Here is a 21,492-nt window from a genome sequence, read left to right on the forward strand (position 1 = left end):
GTTTATACACAACTTGAATTGCGTAGTGATGTAAATGTCACACCATGATCAAGCGTCTGGTGTGTTTGTGTGACTGCAGCCTCGGGCAGGTCTCTTTCTTCCTTCAATTAATGCTTCCATTATCATATTAATTGTTAGGGTATTTTTTGCAACCGGTAACCTCATCGATTAAAAAAAATATACATATATATATATATATATATAATAGTAATTCAGGGTAGACAAAATATTAGGACCACCTCTCAGCTCATAGTTACGCAGCAGCTTCCCTCCCCTAAGTGTTGATTTCCCCCCCCCCCCTCCCCCTCGACTCCATATGGTGCTGCAGACAGTTCACCTGCAGGCTGTGGCGTTGCGGTGTGACGAGAGCGTTTGGATCCAGCTCGCCAGGCGCAGCCAGCCAACGTCCTCGGGCCTAAGCTGTCGTTTCTGCAGACGCTGGCACAGCTGTCCGTGCGAGAAGAGAAAAAAAAAAAACACTGCTACACTTCACCGAGACCATTTTAGGACACATTGAGGGAGAGAGAAGACTTGTGGCAGATACCGAGTTTTGGCTTTGTGGTGTTTTTAGTTCTCCAGTTCTTTGTTCAGAGTGTGCGCCCGGTGGACTCATCACCTCACGTTTAGAGACGGTCCCTTTTTTTAAATCCTCCTCACCGCGTGTCACGATTCGTTTGCGTCCCTTTGTCAGGAGTTAATGGAGTTTTTTTTTAAATTTTCCCGCTCTGAAAGTCTTTGAAGACACCAGACCTGATGTGACGTGTCCACAGCCGCCGGCGCCGACGGGTCTGATTGATTTGTTTGCTCCGTGGTTGTTTTTAGTTTTTCTGTACTTTGTCACATTTTCACACAAACTCAAATGAATTTTTATGGTTTCAAGTTACTTGTGTGTGCGTTTCAGGAGCTCCCATCACACACCGCTGCATCCATCAGGAGGCACAGGCGCCTTTTCCCTTTGCTTCTTCCGCTCAAACGAAAAGGGTCTTACTGCGTAGTAAACAATGTTTGTCTTAATTTCACAAGACAGTTGCATAGGAACACACGTCTTTGAGTAATTAGTAAGTGTATTGGGCTTCTTCTGTAGGCTTTAGTTTAGTCCATGAAAACAATGTGGACCCTTCCCACTCGGTCTACATCCTTTCATTTGGCTTCCCTAAAGAGACGATTACCTTTCTGAGATGTTTTATTTTGACATTGATACAAATAATTATATCGTAAATCAAACAGGTTGCTCTGAGTAGAGCGGCACCTTTTTCCTGGCGTTGACTTGGTTCTCGTTGAACAAATAGTGAAGAAAAGAACCGAGTAAAGGACCATTTACGCCCCCCCCCCCCCTCCCCAACCAGAACATGTCTGCTCACCTTTTTTTAAATTGAGCGTTCTGATCACAAAGGACCAACTAACTTTGAAGAAACATTGTTGAAATTCTAAAGAAGAAAAAGTCATCAGATTTTTTTTTTTTTTTTTTTGAATGGCTGTTGAAGTGAACAGAAATCATTTGATATCTCTCCTCTCATCTCGCTTTAAAGCCGGCGTTCTAGTCTCCGTGCGTCCTTTGGCGACCGCGAGTCCTTCCACACCTCCTGCAACAAACACTACGTCCGGCTTCGTCCTATATCCGTTTCTTTGTTCATCTCAGACCTGGTTTCCCCCGAGACAAAACGGGAAGAAATGAATTATTGGCGAGTTTAGACGTCATATTAAACCATGTTGACCCTCGGCAGGGACGCGCTGATGACGATGCGTCGACCAGATAATGTGAGACTACACGGGGGGCATTATTAAAGCTCTCTTTTTTTTTTGATATGTGGTCAAGGCACCTCGTACAAGAAGAATAAGTGCTCAATTATGCTTGAATAAGTTAGTCTCCCACTATCCAATTTCAACCCCTGGAGTAGCACGCAATTTGGTCCTAGTAATTATTTCTGAACAAATTTGTTTTCCATAGTTGCCTTTAATGTGTCTGATTCAGGCAAAACTGGATCCAGAGGCAGTTTAGGAGTCTCTTGGTAGCTGCAGAGTGTGAAAAGCTGTATTTAATTGAGTGAATCAATAAGTTCTCTAATGCACTTTTCAAAAGATCCAGAGAAATGAGCAATTTATTTACCAAACAGTCTTATTTAGCTGAGCCTCGTTTTCAGGGTTGTATAATTCAGTCTGTACGATGGAGATGTAAATTTAGGTTTTTAGAAATTAGAAAACTGCTTGTTCTAATGAATTCAACCTTGGGGGTTTCTCTGCCTTTTTTTTATTGTCTTTCTTCAGTGTCACTTACATTTAAGTCTTAAGTCTGAATCGCGTCGAAAACCTCATTTCGAGGGACCTTAGAAAGACCTTGGAACGCATCGGTTGACTCTTATCTGGTTTCATGTGATTTCCAAGCCCGACACTGGTTATTTCGGGACATTTATTATTTATTTTTCTTCTTTAAAGAAGCCCTCTCAAATCCCTTTTATTCCGATCGTCCCCCCCCCATGCAGGTAACCCACCGCATCCCGGGCCGGCTTATTGTCGCTGCGGCACTGTGAGGATGCTCGTTACGGAGCTGGCTGTTTGTGGCGGTTATCCCGACGCTATCTAGATAACCCTGGGGAGGGGGGAGGGGGGGGGGGGGTATGAATAAAGTGCTACACTGGAAATTAGCATCAGTGGATCTTTACCCCCGTTCTCCACAAATGAGAACGAGGCCATTAACATTTGTGTGTTTTCATTATGTAAATGGCGTTAACGCATGCTCACAAATTGCCGAGAGGAAAGCAATAATTTTCTCCTAGTGATCATAAAGTGCAACGTCTTGATTATGACACGCTAATTACATATTGCCTCGTCTCCTCTTCTCCGTCTTGTCCTATAGATTCAGAAAAATCAAGGATCTTTAATGGTGAGTTTTATTTTCCCACACAATAGGCTGTTACTCTTGGTTGACTCCCTCATTTGAACCCCCCCCTCCAACTTAAATTGCATTTTTGCAATGAAATATTAGATTGTGGATAAACTGCTGGTATTACGTTAGGTGCCATTATGGAATAATAAAAACGTACAGGAGCTCGCTGCATTTGATTAATTTAAGTAGATACTTTTCTTTTATTATCACACTATTGATTCCTCCCCATCCCCCCACCCCCCTTTTGCCGAGAAATTCCTTTTGGGCTGACATGTTTTTTTTTGTGTCTCTCCTCCTCCAGCCTCTCCAGTTACTGCAATGCATCGTTGATGAGGTGAGTCCTCGTCTTATGTGCTTTTGCATCTAAAGTCAGTCCTAATGGCCCGGAAAGCTTATATTTTGTTTCCTAATGAAGCAAACCACTCAGGCGGCTTTGCTCCCCATTCACTCAACCCTTCGCCCTATGCAACCGCCTCAGGCAATACACATATGCACACGCTACATTACGGTAGAGGTTGGGCCTGTCATGAACGACGCGCGCGTATACAACAACAACAACAACAACGAAGCTCAGAATGCGGCGTGGAACACCAGCGCGTCGGTTTAACCGGGGCTCTCCTTGTTTGTTCTATATACCGAAAAGGAATAACACACTATACACACACACACACACACACACACACACACACGCCCGGATGGAAGTGGGACAGTCGGACCATTCAGAATGGATCATGAACACAAAGAAAACGTTGACGAGCATAATTCGTACGGTGTCATTTTACAATAGAAACCGGCACTTCCCAACAGTTTGACATATTGCTCGTAATTTATTTTATCACTGGAATGAACCAAGTACAAACAACAACAAATAAGACAAAAGAAACAAGTAATGATGATATGAGTTTTAATGAATGTCTGTCTTGTTCATCACACCAGGTTTACATCTTCATCTGATTCCATCATTTCCAAACACACACACATTTTTTGATGCATGGACACAGGCTACTTTATTATATCGCCGTACATGAATGTTTAAGCTCACTCTGCTTATTTTTCCATCCCTTCCCCTCCTCTCTCTCTCTCTCTCTCTCCTTTTTTATTATTTCTTTGCTGACGTTTACTGATGGAGTTAAAAATGCCACAAAACCTCCGCAGCCCAAACCAACCCCATAAAGCCCATCACACATTTAACATGCAACGTCACTTGCCCTTAACTGCCTATTGCTTTGGTCGTAATTAATAATTAAATGCTTTCGGTTGTAATGGATTGACCCCGGGTGAACTGTTCATTAGTCAGCCAGACAGAGGAATCACTCAAAACTATTTTTCCTGTGCCTTGTCCTGTTGCCCCCCCCCCGCCCCCTCCCGCCCCCCTCCCCTCGAGGCGAGAGAGCGTTTATTTCGTCCCCAGCGAGCCGGCGCTCGCTGCCTCTCTGTCCCGGCCGACGCAGGAAGAGACCAGAGCAATAAGCACTGTCCAGAAGGAGCAAGTTGCTCGGGTAGAATTTAAAGGTGGAGGACGGTGAAGAGCAGCAGGAGGTTCAGAACCTCGGTACCTGAAGCACCTTGTTGTTGTGCGCTTTTTCATTTCTTTAAGGGTTAGTGAAAAGAAAACCTCCAAAATACACATTTAAGTGTTTCTAATAAAATATTGAAGTACAAAATCTGTCACATCTTTCTATCTTAGTTTTTTTTTTTCTATCCCCCTGTGGTGTTCTGAAAAACGGATGATATTTAACAAAATGACATCCAGAATGTCCTTTTGTACCAAACAGATGGGACAACAAAATATAAACGATTGTGAACCTGTATTCATCCAATGTTCAGATTTCTGGAAATGTAGTTTAATGACCACATATTCGATAAGATAGTATTGATAAGACCGCTTTTGCATATTTCAACAAACATTGGTACAACCCTTTTTGCCCGCGTTGTCTTCCCTTGAATTAAGAAACAATCTCCTTTTGTTGCTGCAGGTTTTATGTTTGATTTTAATTGTTGTTGATCTCCGCTCATCACTGGAAGCTGTTGATGGTTTAATCCTATGGGAGGACCTTTAACAGGAGACACTTCTTTGAACTGGATAAAAGTCTTCTTTATGCACTAATTCATTCATATGAAATTGTTTTGAAGTTGATCACACTTTAGGAATGAGGTTTTCATCAACTGTGTTGCATCCTGTTTAGATTATTGGTGCTTGCTGCATTCAGATTGAAGCCCAAAGTCATACCAGCCCCGTTTCAGCCTCCCTTCACTGATTACCACCAAGTTTTAGTATTGGTTTTAAGACTTTACTAATAACCTTTTTAAGCATTTAATGGTTCAGCTCCCAGTTATTCTGCTGAGTTGCCGTTCCCCTGTGAGCCGAGTAAGTGACCGTGCTGCAGACCAGGTGATCTGTTCTTTACAAAAAAACTAAATGTCCCTCGTTAAAGTCGAACTTGTGGAGTTCCGAGGCTTCGTGAACTCGGTCTAACGCATCTCTCAAGTGAGCCACACACACACACACCTGACATCACGGCAAGTGGTTGGCTGTGATGCTTGGATACAGTGTGTGCGCAACTTATCCACTGGTGATTTGAATGTTGCTTTAATGGCTGAATGAGTAATAGGCTTCTGTGAGTGGATCATTAATATTATTGTAGCTGGGGGTATGCGGTGTGGGGGCGGACTGTAACGGTCTGCCTCACTTTTTCTCTTTTTCTATTCTGTAGCACACAAACACGCGGTGATAGAAATACAGACCAAATGAATAAGGAAATAACAATTTGAAGGTACACACGTCGACAGATAGAGAAATGTAGAGGTGCCGACACCGAGGAACAAAGATTCGGGAATATGTTTTGTGGCAAGGAAGGTGACCTTGAAAATCATGGCATCAGAACAAAAAATAACAACGAGACGGAGGAGATAAAAAGTGGTTCGGATGCCACAGTTTACACGGCATTTTACCCAATTCACACACCAATCCTCACTTACGAACAGTGTCTAGCAACACACACACACACACACACACAGCAGTCATATATTGTCTATAATTCAAGTAAAACTTAAGTTCCCTTCATCTGTCTGCTGTCCACCCTCATTAATGTGCCGTTAATGTTTGTTGAATAGCAAGTGGCTCCACTAATAAAGAGAACCTCCCGCTTTATTTCCGAGCCTGTAATTACTGATCTAATTCTGCTTAATAATTACTTCATGGCAATGACATGTATATTTACTCGTAGCCCCGTACCCTCGTCGCGTTGCGTTCCGTCCCGTCTCGCCGTGGAGTGCACTGACGAACCGGAGGAGTGATTCGCGGCGACCCGGGAGCCGCTTTCATCAGCCTGCTCGTCTTTTGTCCCGTCGCCTGCTGCCACATCAAAGCTGCAGCGTTGTTCCTCTCAGCTGGAGACATGAATACATGCATAGATGTGTGTGTGTGTGTGTGTGTGCAGAAAGGTGCATGCAAATATGTGTCTACACAACACATGAATTAGTTTTTAGAATTTAGAAGGAAACACTTGACGCCAACTGCGGGTCCAGTTGATCCAATGGTGTGTGTGTGTGTGTGTGTGTGTGTGTGTGTGCGCGCGCACACACACCGTAGTACAGTAGCTGCAAATTGTTTGCTACGCTCCCTCTAAACGGAGTGTACACTCGGGCTCGTGGTGCGCGTTGCTCAAGGGCATTTGTTTGTGCATGCCTGTGCGCGTATGTGCATGCGCTATGATGTATTGCTCATCCAAGCGGCGGCGGCACTGTGAAGTGCAGCGAGATTAGAAGGGAACCCATTCCTTTGTTAATTTAAATGGGTTCATGCATCATGCTTTGCGGGAGCCCTGCCGATCGGAGCATTACGGAATAGCGAACACTGCCCAGAGGTGTTTTTAATGGCACAGCAGGGCGTCTGACGTAAAGCGTGGTTTAATTCTGCGCATTTGAATAAACGGCTGCTTGTGGAACCGAGCTTCGTGACGTTTGTGCACATCTATACACAACGAGTATTTGGTGTTTTTTCTCATTTTTTTCCTTCTTCATATCTCTGGGTGTCATGTTGTAGATCTACTCTTGTGGCTTGTTGACGTAGTGACTGATATTTCCTTTTGCATCTCAGGTAAACCGCTGTGTCGTGCACATGCTTTGTGTCGGGATGCCGTGTGTTACTTACGTGTGTTATTTCCACAATCGGTGGCACAATTTTTTTTTTTATTTGATACTACTTTTGCTATGAGGTTCAGTTCTTTCCCCCCCAACGACGTTAAGTGTAAAATAAGTCAATATTAGCGGCAAACGGAGAGAAGCACAGTGAGAATAGGGAAATGGACGGAGTAATGAGGTGAGGGTGTTCTACACGACACGGTTCATGGAGCCTCCATTGACAACATGTCACAAGACACACACACACGTTTGTTAATTCTGACAGCAATATTTAGTCATTCTGACATTAAGTTGGCGATTAAGTGTTTTCGCCAAATACGGTGGCCCTTATTTTTAAAGTTTTAGTCACTTAATAGCTAAAGAGAGCTGAACATTTTTGTAGGTTGAACGGTTTGGTTCTAGCTTCAGTCGCGATAACGGATCATTCATGGTTCTTTTCATTTAAAAAAAAAAAAAAAAATCAGGATTTTCTGTAAAATACATAAATTGTCAACGGTAAAATAGCCAGTTAGTTAGTTTCTGTTGAGGGTGGAGTCTGTACACAGCAGTGTCTTTTACATTTGCACTTTGACCTTTTTGAATGGTTGCTGGTTGGTTGACCCATCGAGAGCGTCGTGCGTTCACTAGACTGCCGATCACAACTCAACGCTCCCTCGAATACAGACACAAAGACCAGAGTCTTTTATCCATTTATCCATGTTTACTGTTTTATTCCAGTCGGTGCCGACAGTTCCCATCATCCTGGTTCAAAATGCCTGCTTTGTCGTCTGTTCTTCTCCACAGGATCCTCCGGTTTTCCCTGTGGGCCAGTTCAGTGAGAAGTTTGTTAACTTCATCACCCAGTGGTGAGTCACCTACTGTCCTCCGAAACGATTGTATTTCTATTATCTGACTGCAACGGCACAGTGCGTTTGTTCGCGTCGTACCTCACAATGGCTTCATTTGCGGGGGGCCAGCGAGCCACCTGAGCCCCACACGGCCCAACCGAACAATCACAGAGACCACAAGCCGCATTTGACATAGAACCAAATGATGGTCAATGAATCTGAGGTATAATGGTGGTACAATGGGATTAAAGTGCATTTGCCTGTGTGTTAATGCACTCTGGGCACGATGGCTCTCACTGCTCGACTCAGTGCTGCTAATATTGAATAAAGAGCCAAGGAATGGTGGGTTTATCTCATGCAACAGGACAAAGACAATGTTTACTCTGCGTTTGCCTCTGATTCATTAGCCTCTTGTAACCTTTACAGTTGCACAAACATAGACATGCGCACCCAAACCACATGCAAGCTGTGTGTCTGTTTGTGTGTGTGTGTGTGTGTGTGCACCACTCACTAGCTGGCTGTACCATCTGTTGTTTATCCCCCATGCCTGCTTTATTTACTCAAACAGGGCATCTCTCTCTCTCTCTCTCTGAGGACAGACTGAGGTACCTGCCCCGGCATTATCTCCTCACAGGCTATTCTTAGAGGGTCATGTTCCAATCTTTGTCACACATAAAACCAGTTTTAACGACGAGCCGCACACCGGTCCCCTGCACTAGTCCCCCCCCCCCCCCAAAGAAACACATCCACTGCATCAGTGCGGTGACCACCTCGATTGCAGGTTTCTAAATAGTAAGCAATGTTAATTGAAATTATAAATATTAATTTAACCGCCTGCGTTGTCGTCTTTCCTCTTTCTGCTTATTGTCGTGAAAGGTTCCTCTTGAGAATGCATTTGTAGGTGAAAATGCTGTTGTTTTGAAATGAAGAAGCTCTTAAACATTTACAAACGCAGTTTGAATGGTGGCTGCACATACACACCGATTTGTGTCTCTTGTTTTCAGTATGCGCCGGCAACCCAAAGAAAGGCCTGCCCCGAATAACCTCATGGTGAGTTGAACCGGCTTTTATTCAATCGTTCCAAGGACCAGAAAATATAGGTTTTTGAATCTCTGTAGAGACGGTGCTTATATTCATGCATCCTAGTAAAAATTAAATTAAACATAACTCTATTATGTGTTTTTGGCTTTTGGAAAATACAAATGTATTTTTTCGCAATGATTGAGGTGTTTTGGGTCAAGGAGCCTCGAAGTTGTGATTGCGATGTGGAGGCAACATTAATGAACTTTTGGCAACCAATGAAGGTGTCAGAGACGCACGAGGAACCTTGAGGTAGGACTGAGACCTACTTCAGCAATAATTAGTTAAATAAATTCACCGCTGGTTTCACCCCGAGTTAATCAAGCGTCGCTGTTGCACCAGAGTTGAATCATTTTCGTTGCAATGTTTTTTTTTCTACCGTACTTTTTTGTGCCACGTCTTGTGTGCAGCGTTAATAGTGTGGCCATGTCAACTCCATCATTTTAACACCTCATTGTACTGAGCATAATTCATTCTCAAATTGCTTGTTAAAGTTGGCTTTTCCCAAAGTTTTCTTTGATTCATAAATCTTCACAAATCTTGCATAGTTTGAAAATTGATTTTCTTTTTTTTAATATTGTAACCCCCCCAAAAGGTGACAGAATTGACACAAATTGTAAAGTAACATTTGAATGTTCTGTTTGTAGATTGATGCACTTTCATTTGAGAATTGTATCATTGGTCCAGAGAAGTTTGTTTTTACAGCATATTTTAACAAGAAAATCCCACCTACAACAAATCAAACACTGTTTAAAAAAGTCTTTATAGTCCACATGGGGATCATCAAATATAGAAATAAAGAGTAGAGCCTGGCTCAATGAACTACGCACATATGTGTAGTTTTAACTTGCTGTGAAACACAAACACTGTTCTAGCATTAACACACAAGGTCACGGCAGTTTACACATACTGCCTTTTAAGAGCTGCGACAGGACCAAGGACAGCGACGGCCTGGTCCTGGGGGAGGAGGTGGTGAGGTGTTGGGGGGGGGGGGGGGGGGGTCTGGAGGGTGTAAATGCAGAGCTGCTAACCGATCGTGTGTTCACAGCCTCACACCAGCAAGAAGGAGTGAAGGGAGACGTCGTGTGGACACTCGCTGTGCGTCACTTTGGGGGGGGGGGGGGGCGCTCGACCCGCGGTTCTGTGGCGCTGATCGTTTTTCTTTGATTTAAAGAAAAAAAAATTATAATTGCCGTTGTTTGTGTTGAGTCACACCTTTTTGAATTTGTGCGACTTTGTGTCTCCGTATCCCCGGGCAACAAGTTGTGTTGTCTTCTCTCTCTCTCTCTCTCTCTCTGTCTTGCCTCACAAATCTTTTCCACCGCGTGGTTGCACCACGAAGGAGAAAACAAATATCTGAAAGGCGGGGGGGGGTTTGTCCACAGCCGGTCCGGGACCAGAACCCCCCCCCCCCCCTCCCTTTTTGGTCGTTAACTGCTGCGGGTCATCGGCACTCACGCGGTCCCGTCAATGTTTCCTCTCCCTCTCCCTCTCCCTCTCTCTCTCTCTCTCGTCTTTCCTTCAGCTGTGGTCCCGTCCTCCTGTAGGCCTTTTCATTTTCCCTCCTCTGAGCCGAGGTGTGTAAGGTCACAGATGCCTGCCTTCGTGGCAGCAGCCTGCTGATTGTCTTTCCGTCTCCTCCTCCTTTGCCTCGTAGCTCTCAGTCCGCCTCCTCGTTCCCGCGGCCTCCCGAGTACATTAAAACTCTTTACCTATTCTATCTGTATGTTAATGCGGCTCCCTCCTCTCCCTCTGCTTTCCAGAACGGGCTGTAGTGCTCTGACTTTTTTCTTTTTCTTCTCCTTCGCACAATAGTGTAGACCCTGAGCAAATGATTTTGTTTTATGACCATGCAAACTCACCTAGTGGCTCTGGTTTGCTCATCCGGTTTCAGCGTGCGGTTTCTCTAATCACCGGTTTAGCTTTTATTGACGTCATTATTTTCACTCGGGTTTTATCCTGTTAAGACGCTCTTTAACGGGCTGCCGTTTGCCTTGATGGCTTCTGTCCTTGAGGGTTGACGCTCCGGATGCTTCGTGCACATATTTCATCCTAATGAGAAAACTTATTTTCTGAAGTTACGGGTACAGTTTGAATCAAGGGAGAGAGAGAGAGAGAGAGAGAGAGAGAACAAGGACAATACAGAGAGTGTTAAAGATAAGTTAAGTTCCGTTGTGGACGCCCTGTCACGAGCGAATGAAAGTGGGTCAGTGGAGGAGACTTTCCATTGGTCGGCTCCCAGGACGCCAGGTATTTGGTGATGGCCCGCCCTGTCTGAGGTTTCCTGCTTTTGGTTCTAAACAGGCCGTCTTTCTTCTCCTCCTCCAGTTTATTTATTTATTTAATTCCGGGGCTTTTAAAAATATAGAAAATGATAGTGTATGCTTATTTTTTTTTGCATGTGTTAATTTGTGTGTCCGATAGAAGAAAGATAACAAAAGGTGATGAACCCACACCCTTGTGTTCTTTGATTGTGATTTGATGGACATTTCATCAGTGCCCCCCCCCCTCCCCCGATCACCCCTCGTTCCCCAGCCAGCAGCCTTCACACAGCCTTTTAGCACCCTTGTCAATGCAGCCCTCCTATTCTGCTTTTCTATTCATAGGAACACACACACACACACACACACACACGCACACATTTTGTAGCCCCCTTTCAACCCTGGAGACACCAGATGAGCCCCATGGTTCTTCACAAAGGAAATCTCTCTCTCTTCCGAAATCTAGTTGGGAATATCACACACAAAGGCGCTGTTACCAAAGCTTTTTTTTGTGTTGTTGTTTTTTTTCTTCCTCACAAACACGCTTTAACTGGTTCACATGAATCAATACCAGCGTGCCCCGTCGTTAAATAACTCCATTTGTTTTCCTCCAGCCGTCGGGTCAGGCTCCATCGATGTGTCGGCGAAACCACGAGGTTGCGCGTTTGTCTTTTTAAAAAAAAATTTTTTTTTATAAAATGTAATTCGGGAAGTTTGTATCGTGAAAGCAGACGTTGACGTTTCTGTTTACATCGCCACACGTGCGAAAAGGATTCTCGCGCGCATGCTCGTGTATCATCTCGTGTCTCTTCCCCCCCCCCCCCCCCACTAAACTCTCCTGTCAGCACCTCCTCTGCCAAATGTTTTCACATTTCACCCATGGGTCTCCTTTGACCCGGAGCCCATTCACACATATACAGTGTTGGTGCTGAGACGTGACGCCATTTTGAACCGGAGCAATAAATACAATAAAAAAAACAAATGTTTTGCCACAGGAATTATGACTTTCATATCAATCCGACATACTTTATTTCACCAAATGAGGGTTAATATTAATTGAAATAATTAGTAGTCATTAATTGTTTGATTTCTTTCTAAGTTTAAGACTTTTCTCACCTCAGCATCAATCGCTGCTGGACATTTAGCTCTGGTCCACTTGGTTGGGGACTAAACGAGGCCGTGAGAGTGATGCTCCTCTTGCTCCTCTTGGCTCCCTGGTTTTACTACCTTTTTTTTTTTTTTTAATGTATTTGTTTTTGCTGCTTCTTTCCATTTCGGTGGCTAACATTTAGTTTTGTGGCTCATTGACAATCGGCGGAATGTGGAGAAAGTGCAGAAGCAGCAGATACATTTTGAAAGTGGCATTAGTTGCTTGGACCATTAACTTTAGAGCATTGTAACTCTCCAAAGAGAAGTCCCTTCATCTCCTCTGCACTCCGGTTGACCAAAGTGCGCACAAAAACACACACATACATACACACACACACACACACACACAGTTTATTCACACAAACCACAGAGTGCGAGTGATTATCATGCAAATCTGTAAAGACGCAGTTATTCCATCTACCTCTTCTCCCTGTCTGTCACTCACACACAGCGTTTCCTCCAACACCATCCTAACGAGGTGATGACCAGTCGCTCGTTATAATTGCCTCAAACTCCCTTTTAATTTCTTTTGAGCGTATTAATCATACATTGAGTTATTTAAAATCGCACAAATTAATCTTAGATTAAACGGCACCGTCAAAGGCTTCAAACAATTAAAGAGTTAGGTAGAATTTCCCCTGGGTTTTAGGTCGTTCCTGTTGGAGCAGCACAGTTGCAGGTGATTATCTCATTTTGATGTGGCCAGACGGTGATTAATGTGACTTTTAAATGAGACCTTCCCCATCTCACCTCTGTCAAAACACCTTCAATGAGAAGGTATCTGTGCACCTGTTTGTGTGCATTAAAGACTCTTGAGTTGTGATGTGATGGTGAGTCTGCAGGTTAAGGTCTAAATGCATTTTTCCCCACCTGGGTTTTTTTTTTTAATGTTGGATGGTGTTGGGGTCACATGATAGACCGGAGGGGTTGCGAGAGGATAAGCAAATCAGAGAAATGAATTATGAATTATTATGATCCTCTTCTTGGGCTTTATCTAATCTAAATCTTAGCGATATTCATACATATTCAGTACTAGTAGTAGTAAATAAAAGAATTGGATGAGAAATGTCAAAAGTTTAAAAATATTAGGTTAAAAAAAAGTCAAAGTATTTTCAAAACAAGTCGTGAAAAAAAAAATATATAAAAATATTCAAAAAATATGGTCAAAATATTTCATGGGAATCTTTATTTTTTATAGATCAGTTGAAGAAACGTGTTTTTGTCAAAAACATTTTTTAGAAAATTGTGTGTGTGTGTGTTGAATAATGAGCCACGCGCCTTCATCCAGGTCAAGTTCCAGCAGTGGCCTCTGGCCTGTTGGGCTTCATTCCTGGATCAGAGGTGAGGAGCTGAACCTGAGAATTATCACTCAGGACTTCCTCCTTTTATTTCCGTATTGCGGCCTCTCTGCAGAGGGGAGAATGATTGATGAGATGAGTATTCAGCACCCAGGAGCGTCCACTCCACCCGTCTCATACACACACACACACACACACACTGATATGAGAGTAATTAACCTCAGACTGTGTTAACCCCAGCTGCCCATTAGAAGGACAACAGGATTGATGGGCGCCCCCCCCCCCCCCCCAGTCCTTCAGCCCGCTGGAATGCGTTTCCATAACGATATAAAACTACACCGGATCAAACTCGTGAAGTTTGTGTTATTGCAGAAAAGAAAGGGAACAAAAATGAGACAAATTGATGCTGTGGATTTCTTAAAAGATTTTCGATACCACGATAACTCACAGACTTATTCACCCTCCGCGTGACTTTATTTTGCTTTACTGTGCAACATTCCTCAGTTTAGCACATTTTCCCCCCTCGCACCCGCAAATAGACGGGAAGCGTCCCAGGAGGAGGAGGAGGAGGAGGAGGAGCGGCCCGTCGCTACCAGTGTGTCCTAGTTTGATGCTAATCTTACATTGTCTGCACTAGTTTGTGTGTTGCTGGGGGGGTTGTTTTACTTTTGGAGAAGAGAGAAAAAAAAATGCTGACAACACATTTCACTTTGAAATCACTTCCACCGAGTTAACGACCAGCTGATGAACACGGCCTGGTATTCTCCTCTGGAGAAGGTCTTTGATAATTCCGTACATTGAAACAGGCATTGAAACATTCAATAAGTCTGGATCATTGTCTTAAACTAGGTACCACGTCTGTACCCGTCCAACACGATTCTAGCCCCAACCAAGTCTGGTATGGAGACAAATCCCTTCCTGATCTGGACGCACTTTGAGGGAGGTCACACGCCGCAACGTCAAATTGCTATTGATATTTAGGGACGTTTTGTGCAGTTTGAGCCTGAAGGTGACCAAACGACCCGCTCGGTGCGCGGTGGGCGGGGCGGGGGGGGGGGGGGGGCTCGAGGTGGCGAAGCCGAACCTCCTGTCGAGCGCCTCGTTGTTTGCAGGGAAACAGATGTCGTGGAAATCGGTGTTGACAAGTTAATTTAAACCGTTGTTTATCTAATTGGACACCCCAGACACCAGCATGAAACACGCGTCCGGCCTCCGTCGAAGTGTCTCATTCACAAGCTCCTGACCTCTGACCCCCTCCCCCCCCCAACACACACACACACAAACGGGTGACCTCTGAGGCCAGCGATTGGGACCGGTCCCACTGAGGTAACCAGGGAGTGATTGTGATTAAGACTGCAGGACAGAATTTAATGTCATCGCCAAAAGCCTTTTCATTTTAAATGGGGGACGACGATACTTTGTGTAACAGCCCTTTTTTTTTTTTTTTTTTAATCACCCGGCTCGTTTTGGCCCTTTTTTGTTTGGAAGCTCGTAGATCGCTAAACTGAGGAGATATTCCCTTGAGACGCCCTGACAAGCCGTCCGTCACCTAAACGTTTAGCCTTTTAAAACCAAAGCTGTTGGAAATGAATATTTAAGAGGGTTTAACGATGTACCTGTTGGCTTTATTGTTTTTTTTTTACTATTATTTCTTTGTTCGTGAGTTGAGAATAATTATAAAAGTGGAACTAAAGCGAGCACTTGCTATAACGGGGTAGTAATGTTTGTGGCTCCAATCTGTTGGACAATAAAACGTAATAGTGCAGAATAGTTGTAAACTTTTTTTGATAGCTGTTAGAATAAATTCCTTTCAGTTTCATGAGAACATTATTTGTGTTTTTTTTTAACGGCCACTTCAGTCCCTTTCTTTCCATTTTTTTTTTCTTTTTGACGTCAATAATTGTGAAGGTCATACATAAGGCGTAGGATGAGTGGCATCAGATGCTCCTTTATGCCAAAGTGTTCACTGAAAAACAAAAGGGAATTGTAAACACGACATTGTGACTCAATGTCGAATGGATCCAAACACTCGAGTGAAGGTGATTACGGTTCATAACTCCAGTCTGTTAATTAAATCTCATTGGGTTTTGCCCGGGCTTTAGCGGGTTCTGATGCTCTGAAGAGCGGTTGTCGGGGGGGGTACTTGAGGGAAGTTCGGATTGTGGGGGTTTCTAAAGACTCCTTTGACTGGAGCGTTCAAACTCGCGGGATACGGCGCTCTCTGAATTGAAAGAGGACGGGCGAGACGACCCGCGCTCCCTCGTCACAGCGGCGGCTCGGGGGGGGCGTGAAAATTCTCAAATCGTAGCTGCTGCACTAGCGGATATTTCCCTTCTTCTACATTCCACATTCCGTGGATTGTTCCCTTTTGTTCCCGGTCCGACATTCCTGCGAGTTTCTCCGAGCTTTGGATCGGCCATTGTTAAATACCTCATTCAGGCCTGCTTCAAAACATCCAAACTATGTCTCTTAGAGGGGGGCCTGAAAAAGAAAACGCTTCTTTTGGAATATGTTTTGGGAATTCTGTCTGAAAAATAATTCGCAACCGTCGTCAACAGCGTTTCGTGCCGTTACTTTAGATTTGAAAAAGGGGAGGGCGGGGGGGGGGGTCGTCCGAGGTCATCTCTGGAATCCCAAGTACTTACTAAATAACTTTCTACGCTCAGCTCGTTGTTATCGGCGTTCGCAAATCCAAGCTTTGCCGATTCCACCCTTTAGATGCACACGTTTTCTCCCGAGGTCGTGACCCCCCCCCCCCCCCCCCCCAGACGCGACTCACCGCCTCTCTGTGCTCTTCGCTCCCCAGGACCATTCCTTCGTCGCGCAGTACAACGACGGCAGCGCCGAGGTGGTGTCCATGTGGGTTTGCCGCTGTCTGGAGGCGAGGCGAGTCCAGCACGCTCAGGGCCACGTCTGACGCCCTCATCGAGGAGAGCCCCCCCCCCCCCCCCCCCCCCCCCCCCCCCACACTCGGGGGGGTCGAGTACGTCCACGCTGCGCACTGAACACCTACAGGGACAAAAACTAACACAAAAAAATCGCTAGATGTTGCAAGCTTCATGCGAGTGTTTTTTTGTTTTTTTTGTTCACGTCCTTTTTGAAAATTTTGCAATTAATCCCCCCCCCCCCCCTCCCCGCTGCCCCAAAAAAGAAAAGCGAGCGGAGAGGTGGGCGCTTTCTTTCTAGCGTGGGTCTCCATCCGCCTGGTGAGGGGAGGGGCAAGGATCCGTTGAGCAGCTCAAAAGTGCAATACGCTGTTTTTTTGGGGGGGGGGTTCAATAACCATCCTTACTGTTGACCGCTCTCTGAATGTGAGTGACGGCCTGTTGTTCCTCTGATGTAGTTTACTACCTCAGCAGGATTAGGTTTACACAGCATTACCCCCCCCCCCCCCCCTCCCCCCGCGCACTCCAATGTTGACTGTGTTTTAATCCAGTTTATTCCTACATGTTGTGAAGTTGGCTTGTTAACAACAGGCTCTTACACAGTGCCGGGTAATATTAATAATACTGACCAAACACTTCATTATTGCCACTCACTCAGGAGCCGGGGTTTCTCTCCCTTTTCCAACCCCTTCTTTTTTTTTTTTTTTTTTTTTTTTTTTTCTTCTATTTGCATGGACATGCCTGACCGAATGACCACTTAGAGAGGATAAAAGGTGCAGTTCTCCATTTTCATTCAGGGACTTTAAAAAAATAAAAAAATGAACCTTATTCATTAAAAGTAAATAGCAAACTATGAACCAGAAGACCCCTTACCAACACTTTTTAATATTGTACGTTCTTGTTTTATCCACATACTACAAGTAAGATGTGTCATGTGCTTTCTGATTTGACTGCCCAATGAGATCCGCTGCACTTAACACCAAAGACGGTTTGTTTTTTCCCACGAAGGCTTGATTTGACGAGGCCTTGGTGCGCAGCTGCTGGAAACATGTAGAGCTCAAGTGCAATTAAAGGCCACTTCTTCTTCTTCTTCTTCTGCTGCAAGGGCACAAGTACACTCGGCGCACACAGCTGACGCGGGTCGCTGGAAACGAATGTAGCCGCAACACAAAAAGGCTCAAAGCAGCGGTTTCGCCATTGCATCATGTGACGAGTGGTGTCTTCTGGGTAGCGACGTTTTAGCATCTCGAGGAGCGTTATACTGTCCTTTTATTGTCATTGTATGTAGTACATGCTTGTTTGCATAAAAACCTCTGTATACTTAAAGATGCAAGTGTGAGTATTACATTTGCCTGTTTTGTTTGTGTTGATGGTTAACAGACCCTCAAGTGAAGCTAATTGTATCGAATTTGACAGAAGGAGTCAAAATCAAGGTCAAATTACTTCCCCCCCCCAGAACAAGAAAGAAAGAAAGTAAGATAAAGTTGAATTTCCAGAGTGAACATTTGCTCTTTGGAAGGAACGTTGAAATCTAAGTTTAATCAGCTCAAAATAACAAAATAAAAGCCACCTGGAAGCCTCGGCTATCGGTTTGAAGTGCGGGTACCAACGTGTCCAGCAACCTGACGGATGATTGAGAGACCGGACTTTACATCACATCTTTACATGCATTCTGTTAATCAAATGGGTCGAATGAACACACCTCATGTTAAGTTTGCCTTAAATGTAACTGAAGCTGTAAAGACGTAGCAGTCGGGCGGCGAATGTTAAATGTACCGTTGCAACTCAAATGAAACCAAATGGGTGTGTTTTTCTGTTTTCTGAACAAATGTGCTTTCGCCCAAAAGCTCAGACAAATCTCTAATGGTTTGGAATTCTATTCTTTGCCTGTGTGGTTTTTTTATTTTATTTTTTATATATGAATCTGCAGTATAAGTAAAAATATTTATTACAATTTTTCCTTTCAGCTTGACCTGTTATTTCTCCTGTGAAACATGATGTCAGTGATGGGACTCGGCAGAAATATTATTGCTGTGGTATTTCTGGCTTAGTGTGGCCTTTTCCTGTAATAATCTGTGTTGGCACATATTCCAAACCGTAATGCACAAATAGAATAAAATGTATTTAAACATAACAATTTTCCTCTGTCTGATATGTATTCATTTTGGTTTGAAGGTAAAGCTGCGCACAAAGCATTTTCCAGTCGTCTTGCTGCTGCCGTTTTTGTTTTTTATTACAGTATTCTACCGTATTTCTGCTCACATTTCCACCATATAACCCTTGAGGCATCTTCTCACGTCCAACCCAGATGTTTCCTCTGAATTTGAAGTTCATTTGTTTTGTCTGGGTGACTTTTATTCCAACACTCACCTCCTTTATCAGATTCATTATTTTTTTGTTGCTTTGGAGAAGAGGTCTGCCCTTTCAAATCTTTTGACGTCTTACTGCAAATGACAAACTGATGAACTGCTCTTCTAGTTGCTCACTTGCCAGTTATATATAAGGTACATAAAGTTCAAACGAATGCAGTCCAATACGATCGCAACGCGATAAACTGTTATTCTAGAACTGTAATTCAGCGTCATGGTCGTAACTAGCCATTATTAAGAAAACATTCTGTAACTCATTGTATTTCTCAGCATGTAAAACATTTACTAATGGTGATCTTTTTTTCAATTCAGTAACCCTGAAGATACTGAAGGACTTTTGTGTTCGCTTTGGCTGAAGTTGCACCTGAGTGTAAAGCCCGGTGTTTTCATTTTAGTCGCAACAACGAGCCTTGAGACGCCTTGAGGACACGCCGCCTTGAGGACACGCCGCCTTGAGGACACGCCGCCTTGAGGACACGCCGCCTTGAGGACACGCCGCCTTGAGGACACGCCGCCTTGAGGACACGCCGCCTTGAGACGCCTTGAGGACACGCCGCCTTGAGGACGCGGCGGCCGCTTCATTAATGCTTTGACATTTGCGTGTCACGGCGTAGAATGACCTCAACCTACGGACACCTCTCTGTCCGAAGTTCAACCACGATTTGCATTTCATAATTATTCGTAGTCAACCTTTTAATTAACGTTTTTTAAATTTGTGCTGCTTTTACTTTGTTTTTTTGCGTCTATGTATTTCAAGGAGTGGTAAAATCTTCTGAAGAAGTGGAATACTCTTCTGGCTCCTCTCTTTTCGCCAAAGCGCCACGTGTTTAATTATTACATTTTTCTCAAATGATGTATTTTAACTCTGAATCCTTGGGAAAACAAGCAAATATACACATCATGAAAATATTTCCCTTTAATAAGGAGCCATATTGTCACTGGGCTTGAATGGAGGCGCGTGGCCTTCACAGCTTCTTTGTGTTACTTACTCATTCCTCCTCCTCCCATTGCAGGCCTTGTACCATGTAATTCATACCAGCTTCTGTCTGAATGCATCTGAACCTGCACTGACATCCGGCCATTTAACAACCGCGCCGCTGTGTGCGACCCGCAGGACCCCCCCGACGTGCAGGTATGCGGCATCCGGCCAATCCGTGCAGAGCATTGTATTATTTCAACTGTCTTTAAAAGATGCCAGAAAGCGCAAGGACGACTGGTGTTTCAAAGCTTCCGTATTTACTCAATCTGCAGGAATTAATTGCCAGCTTTTATTTGATCTTCAAACAATAGGCCCGGGTTAAGAATAAGGTAATTTTGTGATTGAGGTTACCTACACTCCCGTTTGACCCCCCCCCCCCCCCCCCCCAACCACCACTGGGAGCCACAATGCTCCTCGTCCTTGGTCTCGCTTCTTTCACGACGAGCATCTCCTGGTGGGAAGGAGAACTGCCTCCACGTGTGACCTCGCTGCCTCCAACCTGCCACAAGAGCGCTCCATGTTTTCCCAAAGTACATCAAAGGTGTTACTGCTGTGTGTGCGCTTTTAAAAAAACAACCTTGGACACCCGCTGCCGGATCAATAAAGAGATTGTTCCGGAAAGATCAACCCAACGGCTGCTGCGCGTCGCCAATGAGCGGCTCTTTACAATGTCGACGCCATTGCAAAGCTCCTTGTCTGTTGAAGCGGGAACATTTTTTTTGTCGTCCTCCTCAAACGGACGAGAAGTCTCATTTTCCACTGCTGGCCTGGACACATTTTTATGTTGGTTGGCAAATATTTGTTTGTTGTTCAATGGTCAATTACCAACAACAACTGGTCCCGCTTCATGTTTGAATGTGTCCGTGTGGGGAGATACTATCAGTTCTTTAGCAACTACACGATAAAGAAATAGCTTTTTTCTTTATGGAGGACCCATTTTGATCCAATTGGGAGGGGGGGGGGGGACCTTTTGGTGATGTCATCAAGAGCTCATGTTAACATGTTATCATGGACTAAGTTAACATTCAGACGGATACTCTAGCAGGTATGCTTGTTAGGAGGATAGCATTTGCTAAATAGCACTGAAATACAGCTTTATTTAACTGTTTTGCAGGTGTTTGGTAATAAAGGAGTAGACAAAGAGTCAGGGACTCCGCGTTCTCCTTTAGCAGGACGTGAAAACCTAAATTTAGCCACGAGCCGCCCAGTAGTCGTTGAGATACTTCACTGGAGGCCTAAACTGTGAGTCTCACATGATGAACAGATGTGTCATCTGGGGACCAGTAATGTCGTCACAGAGGTTCGTGGTGATGCGTCCGATGAGTCGAGATGCTTCAGTCCGGACGGGTGGGCTGGAGAATCAGGGACGCTGGTTTCTGCACCTTCAGCATGGAGATGGAGCGACATTGACCCTTCTCCACCTATAGGTGGACATGTGAGTATACAGTGCAAAGATGTATTTGGGAGACAAATAAGTCAATTTGGCACCACAAGGAGAATACAGTGTGTATACATATATTTTTTTCAATAGGGCTCGGTTAAGCCACTAAGAGTTTCCCTCCCTTCTCTGATAATTGGGTCTCATGTGACGTCATAACTTGACCATTGACCTGCCGA

The 21,492-nt window shown here is 44.4% G+C and overlaps 1 protein-coding gene across 1 annotated transcript in view; it reads left to right on the forward strand.

The window, feature by feature from the left end:
- The window catches only part of map2k5 (mitogen-activated protein kinase kinase 5), a 36,709-nt gene extending 20,107 nt beyond the window's left edge, over positions 1-16,602 (forward strand). The window contains exons 18-22 of the mRNA XM_037455994.2: positions 2,855-2,881; positions 3,186-3,218; positions 7,811-7,872; positions 8,859-8,904; positions 16,449-16,602. Coding sequence (XP_037311891.1) covers positions 2,855-2,881; positions 3,186-3,218; positions 7,811-7,872; positions 8,859-8,904; positions 16,449-16,559 — 279 coding nt within the window. The 3' untranslated portion in view covers positions 16,560-16,602. The remainder of the gene's footprint in view (positions 1-2,854; positions 2,882-3,185; positions 3,219-7,810; positions 7,873-8,858; positions 8,905-16,448) is intronic.
- Positions 16,603-21,492: the final 4,890 nt, after the last annotated feature.

The sequence above is a fragment of the Pungitius pungitius genome, chromosome 4 (assembly GCF_949316345.1).
Source record: "Pungitius pungitius chromosome 4, fPunPun2.1, whole genome shotgun sequence".
Lineage (NCBI taxonomy): Eukaryota > Metazoa > Chordata > Actinopteri > Perciformes > Gasterosteidae > Pungitius > Pungitius pungitius.